This window comes from Eubalaena glacialis, chromosome 11 (assembly GCF_028564815.1).
Source record: "Eubalaena glacialis isolate mEubGla1 chromosome 11, mEubGla1.1.hap2.+ XY, whole genome shotgun sequence".
Lineage (NCBI taxonomy): Eukaryota > Metazoa > Chordata > Mammalia > Artiodactyla > Balaenidae > Eubalaena > Eubalaena glacialis.
Genome location: NC_083726.1, coordinates 75,023,369 through 75,035,920, shown reverse-complemented (window position 1 = coordinate 75,035,920; position 12,552 = coordinate 75,023,369). Strand labels below are relative to the sequence as shown.

At 34.9% G+C, this 12,552-nt stretch overlaps 1 protein-coding gene across 4 annotated transcripts in view; it reads right to left on the bottom strand.

The window, feature by feature from the left end:
* The window catches only part of ABCD2 (ATP binding cassette subfamily D member 2), an 80,866-nt gene extending 69,160 nt beyond the window's left edge, over positions 1–11,706 (bottom strand). For 3 of the 4 annotated variants that reach the window (XM_061205398.1, XM_061205399.1, XM_061205400.1), the window contains exons 1-2: positions 10,771–11,706; positions 9,086–9,266 (exon numbers count right to left, since the gene is read on the bottom strand). In XM_061205398.1, coding sequence (XP_061061381.1) covers positions 9,086–9,266; positions 10,771–11,706 — 1,117 coding nt within the window. The remainder of the gene's footprint in view (positions 1–9,085; positions 9,267–10,770) is intronic. The other variant, XM_061205401.1, reaches the window with a different exon arrangement.
* Between the last annotated feature and the right edge of the window lie 846 nt (positions 11,707–12,552).

Genomic DNA, 12,552 nt, shown 5'->3' with positions numbered 1-12,552 from the left:
GGGAAAAAAACGTAAAAAACACAAACACAAGGAGGCCAAACCATATGTTACTAAATGACCAAGAGATCACTGAAGAAATCAAAGAGGAAATCAAAAACTACCTAGAGACAAATTACAACAGAAATACAACGATCCAAAACCTATGGGATGCAGCAAAAGCAGTCCTAAGAGGGAAGTTTATAGCAATACAAGCCTACCTCGGGAAACAAGAACAATCTCAAATAAACAATCTAACTTTACACCTAAGGAACTAGAGAAAGAACAAACAAAACCCAAAGTTAGCAGAAGGAAAGAAATCATAAAGATCAGATCGGAAATAAATGAAATAGAAACAAAGAAAACAATAGCAAAGATCAATAAAACTAAAAGCTGGTTCTTTGAGAAGATAAACACACTTGATAAATCTTTAGCCAGACTCATCAAGAAAAAGAGGGAGAGGACTCAAATCAATAAAATTAGAAATGAAAAAGGAGAAGTTACAATGGACACCACAGAAATACAAAGCATCGTAAGAGACTACTACAAGCAACTCTATGCCAATAAAATGGACAACCTGGAAGAAACGGACAAGTTCTTAGAAAGGTATAACCTTCCAAGACTGAACGAGGAAGAAATAGAAAATATGAACAGACCAATCACAAGTAATGAAATTGAAACTATGATTACAAATCTTCCAGCAAACAAAAGTCCAGGACCAGGTGGCTTCAAATGTGAATTCTATCAAACTTTTAGAGAATAGCTAACACCCATGCTTCTCAAACTCTTCCAAAAATTGCAGAGGAAGGAACACTCCCAAACTCATTCTATGAGGCTACCATCACCCTGATACCAAAACCAGACAGAGATACTACAAAAAAGGAAAATTACAGACCAATATCACTGATGAATATAGATGCAAAACTCCTCAACAAAATACTATCAAACAGAATATAAAAACACATTAAAAGGATCATACACCATGATCAAGTGGGATTTATCCCAGGAATGCAAGGATTCTTAAATATACACAAATCAATCAATGTGATACACCATATTAACAAACTGAAGAATAAACACCATATGATCATTTCAATAGATGCAGAAAATGCTTTTGACATAATTCAACACCCATTTATGATAAAAACTCTACAGAAAGTGGGCTGAGAGGGAACCTACCTCAACATAATAAAGGCCGTATATGACAAACCCAGAGCAAACATCATTCTCAATGGTGAAAAACTGAAAGCATTTCCACTAAGATCTGGAAAAAGACAAGGATGTCCACTATTATTCAACATAGTTTTGGAAGTCCTAGCCACAGCAATCATAGAAGAAAAAGAAATAAAAGAAATACAAATTGGAAAAGAAGAAGTAAAACTGTCACTGTTTGCAGATGACATGATACTATACATAGAGAATCCTAAAGATGCCACCAGAAAACTACTAGAGCTAATCAATAAATTTGGTAAATTTTCAGGATACAAAATTAACACACAGAAATCTCTTGCATTCTTATACACTAACAACGAAAGATCAGAAAGAGAAATTAAGGAAACAATCCCATTCACCATTGCAACAAAAAGAATAAAATACCTGGGAATAAACCTACCTAAGGAGGTAAAGACCTGTACTCAGAAAACTATAAGACACTGATGAAACAAATCAAAGTGGACATATATACACTACCAAATGTAAAATAGCTAGTGGGAAGCAGCTGCATAGCACAGGGAGATCAGTTCGGTGCTTTGTGACCACCTACAGGGGTGGGATAGGGAGGGTGGGAGGTAGACACAAGAGGGAGGAGATATGGGGATATATGTATATGTATAGCTGATTCACTGTGTTATAAAGCAGAAACTAACACACCATTGTAAAGCAATTATACTCTAATAAAGGTGTTAAAAAAAAAAAGATGACACAAGCAGATGGAGAGATATACCATGTTCTTGGACTGGAAGACTCAATATTGTGAAAATGACTATACTACCCAAAGCAACCTACAGATTCAATGCAATCCCTATCAAATTACCAGTGGCATTTTTCACAGAACTAGAACAAAAAATTTCACAATTTGTATGGAAACACAAAAGATCCCCAATAGTGAAAGCAATCTTCAGAAAGAAAAACAGAGCTGGAGGAATCAGGCTCCCTGACTTCAGACTATACTACAAAGCTACAGTAATCAAGACAGTATGATACTGGCACAAAAACAGAAATATAGATCAATTGAAAAGGATAGAAAGCCCAGAGATAAACCCACGCACATATGGTCAACTAATCTATGACAAAGGAGGCAAGGACATACAATGGAGAAAAGACTGTCTCTTTAATAAGTGGTGCTGGGAAAACTGGACAGCTACATGTAAAAGAATGAAACTAGAACACTTCCTAACACCATACACAGAAATAAAGTCAAAATGGATTAAACACCCAAATGTAAGGCCAGACACTATAAAACTCTTAGAGGAAAACATAGGCAGAACACTCTATGACATAAATCACAGCAAGATCTTTTTTGACCCACCTCGTAGAGTAACGGAAAAAACCCCAAAATAAACAAATGAGACCTACTGAAACTTAAAAGCTTTTGCAAAGCAAAGGAAACTATAAACAAGACAAAAAGACAACCCTCAGAATGGGAGAATATATTTGCAAACAAATCAATGGACAAAGGATTAATCTCCAAAATATATAAACAGCTCATGCAGCTCAATATTAAAAAGAGAAACAACCCAATCAAAAAGTGGGCAGAAGACCTAAGTAGACATTTCTCTAAAGAAGACATACAGATGGCCAAGAGGCACATGAAAAGCTGCTCAACATCACTAATTATTAGAGAAATGCAAATCAAAACTACAACGAGGTATCACCTCACACTGGTTAGAATGACCATCATCAAAAAATCTACAAACGATAAATGCTGGAGAGGGTGTTGAGAAAAGGGAACCCGCTTGCACTGTTGGTGGGAATGTAAATTGATACAGCCACTGTGGAGAACAGTATGGAGGTTCCTTAAAAAACTAAAACTAGAACTACCATACGATCCAGCAATCCCACTACTGGGCATATACCCAGAAAAAACCATAATTCAAAAAGACACATGCACCCCAGTGTTCATTGCAGCACTCTTTACAATAGCCAGGTCATGGAAGCAACCTAAAGGCCCATTGATAGTTGAATGAATAAAGAAGATGTGGTACACATATACAATGGAATATTACTCAGCCACAAAAGGAACGAAAATGGGTCATTTGTAGAGACATGGATGAACCTAGAGACTGTCATACACAGTGAAGCAAGTCAAAAAGAGAAAAACAAATATCGTCTATTAATGTATGTATGTGGAATCTAGAAAAATAGTACAGACGAACCGGTTTGCAAGGAAGAAATAGAGACACAGGTGTAGAGAACAAACGTATGGGCACCATGGGGGGAAAGCCCAGGGGTTGTGGTGGGATGAATTCGGAGATTGGGATTGACATATATACACTAATATGTAGAAAACAGATAACTAATAAGAACCTGCTGTATAAAAATAAATAAGTAAAATAAAATCTAAAAAAAGAAATAACACTAGCACAGATGGACTGGTGTTCTGTATGGCATGGTAATTTCTATGTTGCTTTGGCAGATTATTATCTACTGGGCTTTCTCCATGCTTTTAAAATTATGAATTTGTAACAAAATTACAAATAGCTCTGGAAAGACTTCATTTGACTTATTCTACTGGTTTTTCTTTGGCAGGTAGTTTGAGAACAGTGCAAGAGTATTTTGTCATGCACACATTAGCAAATAACTTCTATGACAAGGCAAGATTCCTTAGTGTCAGAGATATAAATTCATGACCTAAAGCACTCGCCTATTTTGTATCTTAGGTAAACACATTTCATTTTCCTCACCAAATATTTAAAATATTTTTTCAAAAGTTCCACATTTAAGGATTTAATAGTTAACATATCTGCTCATTTTACTGCTACTTTTCATCACTGCTAATAATAAGTATGTATTGCAACATAGTCACATCTGTTGCTATTTCACTGAAAAGATGAGAAAGAATTTTATAACTCAGGTTTAAGTCTATTTATTTTTAAAAGTTAAAAAAAGTGGGCTATTCTTTTGTACTTTTATCCTTTGCTTTTATAATCTGAGTTTATTTAATTTCATTTACATGTTACCTTTGTCATCTTGACAAATCTCAGCAAAAACTATAGCCTTACTCTACTTCATACCACATATAAATATCAACTCTAAATAGATTGATGATATCAATGTGAAATGAAAAATCAATAAATTTCTAAAAGATAAAATTGGAGAGTATCTTTATGACCTTGGGTTAGACAAATGTTTCTTAAACAGGACATAAAACCATTAACCACAAAGAAAATGATTGATAAATTGAACTATATTAAAATGATAACTTCTCTTGGACACTGTTAAGAGACTGAAAAAGGAAGAATCAAGTGGGAAAAGATATTTGAGATTTTGTGTGTCTGTGTCTGACAAAAGACTTATTACAGAATACATAACAGCTCTCACAAATCAATTAGAAAAAAACAGATAAGCTAATTTAAAATTAATCAAAAAAATTATCAGCACTTCATAAGAACAGCTATCCAAATGGCCAATAAATGAATAAAAAGTGCTTAATCTCATTAGCCATCAAAGAAATGAAAACTAAGACCACAGTAAAGTACCACTATACACCCACCATATGTCTAAGATGAAAAATGCCTAAACGAAAAAGACTGACGTCAAACATTGACAAAGATGTGGAGCGACTAGAATGCTCATGCGTACTATACGATACTATTTATAGAAGATTCAAAAACCAGCAAATATTAATGAATGGTCAGTAAAATAATTATCTTCGCTGTGGCATGGCAAGGGCAGGAGTAAGTGGAGTTGGGGTGGGGGGCTAATGATGAGGATAGGACTGGGAAGGGGTATGGAGGCTTCTGGGATGAAGGTAAGGTTCTATTTCTTCTGAGTTGTGATTATGTATATGTCTTAACTTGGTGACAATTGGTTGAGTGGTACACTAATGATTGTGTCTTGTTCACATATGTGTTATACTTTAAAAATCATAACTACATATATGCATAGCTACTTACAGCTAAAAGTATGTCTTTGATATATATTGATAATTACTGTTATTGGTCGACAGGAGAGTAATCATATCTAAACTGACCTATAATATAACATTTTATTTGAATAATTTGACATTGGAATATGAGACATACTAATGCAGCAGGAGCTATGGATCTAATCTTGTTGCAGGTACATTTTGAGAATATAAACATCACCCATGTTACTAGGGTGATGGGTAGAATATAGTTCTATTCCTAAGAACAGTATCTCTCAGTTGCTACTTCTGATGTGCCACCTCACACTAGCAGATTACCAACACTGGCAGTGCCAGTGGCTTAGCTGCTCTCTTTCCTACTCGTTAGGTGTCTGTAATAAGGTCTGGCGGGAGAGACCTATAAGTAGCTTTCCCTGGCCTTGCCCAGAACTGCTCTTGATATAAAGAGAAGAAAAGTGGAAGTGGCCTATAACATTAAACAACTGAGATTACAGCTCCCAAGTAACTATTTTCTTCACATAATTTCAGCCTTTCTCTTAATATGAAGCAAATAAAGGGGTAATGTCCTCTATAAAGATAATAGAGATGATACAAAATTAACCATTTCAATACCTTTTTCAACCATTTGCTCCCATGATTACTTGGTCTCAAATAAGTTAAGTCCCTTATAGAATAAGTTCCAATACAGCTAATATAGAGGCAGCATAGTGAAGGGAAAAAAAGCAATGCACAAGGAATTACATAATGTCTTCTATCCTTAGTGCTTCCACTAACCACTTGTGTGACCTTAGGCAGACCTGGGGCTCCAGACTAGATCACCTGTAAGCTCCTCTTCTGACGTGAAAATGACATGATACCATATGCAGTTTTGTAATGTGAACTTGAATATAAATATAATCCTGTCCTTACCACAGATTTTACTTAAAGTTGTAGCTAGATGGTGTAACCAATCTACTACAGAACTATTTTTCTTTCCTCCTCTCAAATAATTTATGTAGGCTATTCCTCCTATTTGCATCTTTACCTCCAACTTCCTAATCACTTTCAAATGCCTTGCTCTTTTAACAATAATCAGGCCAGCAAACATCTATTGAGCATTTCCTATGATGCAGGCATTGCTCTAAATTTTACACATGGGATCTTCCTTAATCTTCATAACAAGCCTGCTATAATTTCCCCCATCTTGGAAATGAGGAAACTGAAGTACAAAAAGGTTAAATGATTTGTCCAAAGTCACAGCCCAGTAAGCAAAAGAGCCAGCATTTGAACCCAGGCAATCTGATACCAGAGCCCACATAGTAAGAATGTAATAAATATTAACCGTTGCTTCCACCTAAATTCTTACTATTTGCCATGGACTGTTTCAAGGCACATTAAATACATTATTTATAATTTCATAACAATTCTGTAAAATATATACTATTATTCCTATAGTTAAAAGAAAACTGAGGCATATAAAGTTTCTGTAAATTTCTTAAGGATGGATAACTATTAACTAGCAGAGTCAAGATTTGAACAGTGGCCTGTTTCTTCCTTTACTCTTCTCTTTCTTTCCTCTTTTCTGCTTTTTCTCCCTTTTCTCTTTGCCATCCCTCTCTTACTCATCCATTTCTTTCCATCTATTTTTGCATTAAAATATGTACTATCATGCGCTTAATTTATCTCTAATGTAAGAGACAACTCAGGGCGTAAGCATAAATTAAGATTGAAGACTAGATTAGGATAGATAGTATTTAATTACAAGACCTAAAGCCTCAAAGATAATATCATTATCTAAAAAAAAATCAATTATTTTGTCTGAGTAAAATAACTTAATGTTTTCATGTGGTATGTCATCATAAGTCAAATATATTTCATAAATACATACATACGAACATTATAAGCATACACACAGTAACCTTAGAAATTACAGAAGATATTGAAGCATACTCTCTTAATATTATCATATGAATTCATTTTATTCTTCTATGAAATTCTTATATTGCTTTTCTTTTTATAAAATTTTCTTTTGAAAAGAAGCTTTAAGAATTATTTTGTTTCACTTGCATCAATGTGATTATTAGCACAATTTCAATCTAAAATTTTAATGCTGTTTCTTTAATTTACTATTGTATTTTCAAGATTTGTAGGATTTATTTTTAAATATCTTATTACATCACCTACAGAAGATTGTTAGATTGTTTGCATACATTGTTTACTTCTTACTGGTCTCTGTGGGGTTAATTTGTCACTATTAATACCTGCATTTTCTCTGTTCTATGTTGAATACTCCAGGGTTTTCTAATAAGACCAGTTCTTCCAAAGACTAACAGAACAACACCATAATTTTGTCATTGGGGTAGTTTCTAATATACATTATACATGAAACTTTTAAAATATCCATAAACTGATGGATAGATATTCACTATGAATATCTGACAATTTTGTTAAATTTCTTAGTAAAACTAATCTTAAGACCATATATTTTTGTCTTTTTTTCTCTAATACCCTTTTGAAAAAGGAATTTATTTTATTTCATTATGAAAGGATTAAATCTAAAAATACTAACAATGCCTTTTTCAATAGAAGCTTTTTAAAATGATTAAAACGAATTTTGAAAACATTAAATAAACAGATAAAATTCAGTTTTCCTAGTGGTCTAAATACACTATTAGACAGTTGAGTTGCAGAGTACATTTGGTATACGTATAGCACTTACCACAAGGGATTGACAAATCCTACTTTACCAAAATGAACAATTTTAGGTTAAGAATGACTCAAATTTGACAGGTGTTTTTGTGAGAATTGGTAAAGCATTAAAGCACTGTTTTAAATATTAAAGCATATGGTAATTTTTTACTTTTTATTGGATGACTTCAAACAAATAACTATTAATACTTAATTCTACACCAAAAATAACTGTAAAATAGTGTGAATTCTGTTACATTTTTCTTAGTGTTGCCTTTTGTTTTCTAGGCAATAATTGTCACCATGTCAATGTTCTTGATACATGCTCTTGATAACATTATTCTACCAAATCCTCACCACCCCACTCTGAAGTAGCCTTTCTGATTCTCATTTTACAGATGAGGAAACTGAGGTTTACACAGTTTAATTAACTTGACTAAAAGGACACAAACAGAAAGAGGGAAAGCAGAGTTGAGCAAAGCTCTGTCTCACCACAAAGCCCATGTTTTTGTCTAGCTCCTTCAACATTAAGACCAATTTTGGTCAAGTGGTTTTTAAAGAGGAGGGGGAATATTTTACTTCGGAAAAAGACAGGAAAATGCTGCTGCTTTAATTAATCCCCCTCTGTCCTGCCAATTAAGACCCAAACTCCCATCTCAAGTATTACATAACATTTTAATATTGTCCTCCTTGTCTCTATCTTTCTTAGTTGTTCCAAAGGATGAAAAATGTTGATTAAAAAACCCACTGGGACAGTGATAGGATAGAATTAGACACCTGCAACTTTACAACCCCTATCCCCACAATACCACCAAATAGGAGGTTTTCTATATTACCTACAAGTAGAGGAGACCTTGTTCCATGGCATGAAGCTCTCCCTGAAACAGTATTATTAGTTGTCTAATGTAGTCAACCAACTATTCAAATCACAAATCAGGGCAGATCTAGTTATAGAATATTTATAGACTAAATGCATGCTATGTGCAGAACTGAAATTTACAACACATGGGGAGACTTTCTATTATACTCTTTTTGAAGGTATTAATTTGTGTTGAGTTGAACTGTAAACTAGAGAATCATTCTATATTAGGCAGTATAATTAAAATTGCTCACGATCAACTCCCAAAAACACTACATCAGAGATTTCTGAAATATCACAGAACTGGAAAGGTCTTTTGAGTCACTTCTTTCATACTGCTGGTCTTATTACTGGATGTTGCAAAGTCTGCCATTGTTTCTGACCATTAAGGACTATAGAATGATGGCTACACAATTCACTGACATAACTCCAGCAGTGACACCTTAAAGAGAAATAATCAGAAACATATATTTAATATTAAGCATAAATGCCATTACCACCATCTGCAAAGCCAGTTGCAGTGATAATAGGTAGAGCCACCATAATTAGTCCACTGCTGCTCCAAACATACTTCATCAAGAACTGCTCTATCATGATGTACCACAAACGTTTGGATAAAATGAGGTTCATCTGATTTGCTAAAGCTTTGTAACTTTTCTGGAGTTGCTTCATTTCTACCTATGGAGAGAAAAAGAGATAAGAATTAACCTAGTATGAACTATAAAAATAAATAACTTATGCTTGAGGACTTTCTTTAAAGATAATTACATATTATTTTGTTTTACTTAGTATACTATTATCTGTGATTCTAACAATCAATAAATACAGATTAATGTCAGAATTAGTCATTATTTAGTTGTAATCACACCTGTATTATTTTTTAAATGTCTGATATTCAGTAAATATGTTAAATATAAATATATACAAGTGATTTATACTTATGTTTTCAAATTTATATGTATAAGATGTTAAAATTAAATGATATTCCGTAAGACATGAATAAACAGAACCTTATCCTTTTTGATTACAGCAAAAATATCTGAAAATAAACACATGACATGTATATGTGTAATTAGACTCCACTTTTGAACTAACTCAATTTACTAGGTTTTGTCTTAAATGCAAGAAGCCTACAACATGCTATAATTTATATCACTGAGCTCAGTGATTCAAGAATGACATAAATATGATTACTGCAACATATTAAGCCAATTTTCAAGTGGGAATAGAAGTCCTAAATTTGCTTTAAATTTTCTTCTTCAGATTGGTACTGCTATAAAATTTCTTTTTTTGTTGTTATTGATGATGTTTCAAAATTAAATAATTCTGCTTCGTAATTATAATACCATTTCAACTTTAGAATAACTTACTATTTCATTTGCCAAGTCATTTGTATTACGATTTCAGATGCATCACCTTAAAAAGTCTTTAATGTACTGCAAGTTTATGTAATCAGGTTAACTATTTAAGGGACCTGTTTAATGTTGAAAATCTTTAATATTTAAAAATAACATTCTGGAACTCCTTTTTTCCCCTTCATCTCTAATCTTAGCTTTTCCCTCTAAGCTAGACAAAATTTCATTTCACTACCTTTTCTAATTTGTGTCAAAATATGGTACTGAACATTAAGAGTAATGGAAATGCCATTTGTAAGCCACTCTCCTGCACTTCTTAGAACTGAGGAACTCCATCATGGACCAGGCATGCAAAATTGTCACACCTGTCTTTCATATGAAAGCACTTTTTTTTTCTCTTGAAAAACAAACAAACAAACAATGCCATCCTAAATTTTCCATCTCAGTGGAAGTATGTTTACTTAGTTTCTAAACATATATTTTCTTCAATGTTCTAGGACCATCTACTTAGGATTTCAGTTTTAAGAAAATGCTTTAGAGATAATTCTGAGCATATTTGGATAACTGAGACTAAGTAGACTTTTTTAGAATGCTGAAAATGTTATTTTCATGAAACTTTAGAAAAGTTTGCACTCTACATATAATTCTTTAACAGCTTGTGATTAAAAAGGGTAATGAAGCATATATTTTAATACAGGTTTGAATGTCATAAGAATCTAAAACCCTAAAGAAGTGGGTCCATCAACAGTACAACAGATGGTATCTAGCACTGCAGTGGCAGCTTGAACAGTCTCACATTTCACCCGTCACCTTAATTTCTTTCTTACCTTATGTCCTCTGTAGAAGGCAATTTCTTCAACATTGGCTATAATTCTGGAGTGCACATACCGCAAATAGCCTTTCCTATGAGCTTCTTCAGCCACCAATTTACCAAATTTGGGAGAGCAGGCTTTTAACACTTTAGCAGTGGCATATACCACAAGCCCTGCTAAAAGGGTGGGCCCAATTGGGCTTGCTCCTCTGGATGTAGCAGTCCTGATGAGCGTATAGGAAGTCAGGATTACATCTAAAATAGGTTTGGTCAGATTGGAATACAAGTGAGCCACAGACTGAGAGAACATCATAATATCCTCAGTAAGAGACTGGTCAGGGTTTGCCAGCCTCCCATCCATATTGATCACCTTATAATAAGTCTGATTTGTAAAATAGGTTTCATAGGCATGGTCGACTAGGCGAGTTCTGAAGGCCAAGGCCAATTTGCCCTCTAGGTACCTTATTGCACTGTTGACAAAGGTGGCAGGGATGGCTATCATAAGCCACTTGATTAATTTGATGATGAAAGTCCGAGGCTTCTTTTCCACAATGCTTTTCACGATTTTTCCATCTAAACCAGCTACATAGATAGACAGAAAGGTTCTTGAGATTAGAGCTACTGAGTGGAGGCAGAGCCATCCTGTCTCAGTGGTCACAAGTTTTGGGAAGAGAATTTTCCGAAGTTCTAGTAGCTGTTTGAAAAAATCTGCATTCACTCCAGGCGAAGGTTTTTTACAAGTGGCCTCGGTGCAATGCAGTATTTCTCTGTTCTCTGCAGCCGGGTAAGCTTCTTTTTTCTTCCAGTGGCCAGATTGCTTTAAACGCTTGCCAATGATGGGACAGAGGGTTTTCAGAGCATAGGCTGCAGCCACCACGCAGGCAGCCCTTTTAGCAGTCCTCGATCTGGTCCATTTCACTCGATCAGCTGCTGCATTTAGCATATGTATCATTTTCCCAGTTACCCAAACCGGCTTCAGAAAGAATTGGTTTTAAAAGATCATGCTCCCCGGGAATCCCAAGCAAATGTTTCAGAAAGTTCTACAGCGTTCCATACTCTGCAGCGTTTCTCCTCTTCTGTTTTTTGTTTTTATTTTTTAAGATTTTGTTCTGTGAGATGCAGCACAGCACAGACTCCACTGCGTCTGCTGGGGATGATTCCCTCAGAAGCTCAAGCTGCACCAAGCAGCCCCAAGCTCCTCCCTCTCAGGCCCCTCATTGGCTGTAGGGGCGACGGGACCCCTGGAATCCTCGCTGCTTTCCTTTGAACCTTGAAAATGAAGAGAGAGCAAAACGAATTACATCCTTAAACAGTTCAGAGAGTTAAATGTCTATTTTTGGAGAGGTCGAATCAGGGCAGCTGCTGGCGACAAAACCTGCCCTAGCGACTGAGCATGCTCAGCGTCACTTAGAAACCCACAGAAGTTTCAGAAAATACATCACTTCTCTAAGGTTTTAGTAGATACCACAGAGGAAGAGCAAAAAGAAAGTGAGATTTCTAAGAGCTAAAAAACGAATGAGGGAGGAGGAACTGGGGAGATGAGAGAAGAGGGACAAGAAGATCAACATATAATGAAAAGGGTATGGAATGAATCTGAAAGGGAGAGAGATGAAAGTGACAAATGGGAGGGGCACTGGAAAAAAACAAAGTATCAAGCACTTGGATCTGGTTTTCGGCACTCCTCCCTCCCCCATTAAATTTTTTTTTCCGTCTCTGTAATTTCACATGAAGTCCCAGAACCTATCAGACAAGTTGAGCCTATTTTTTTGTAAATAAATAGGAGATAAGTCTTCTGTAT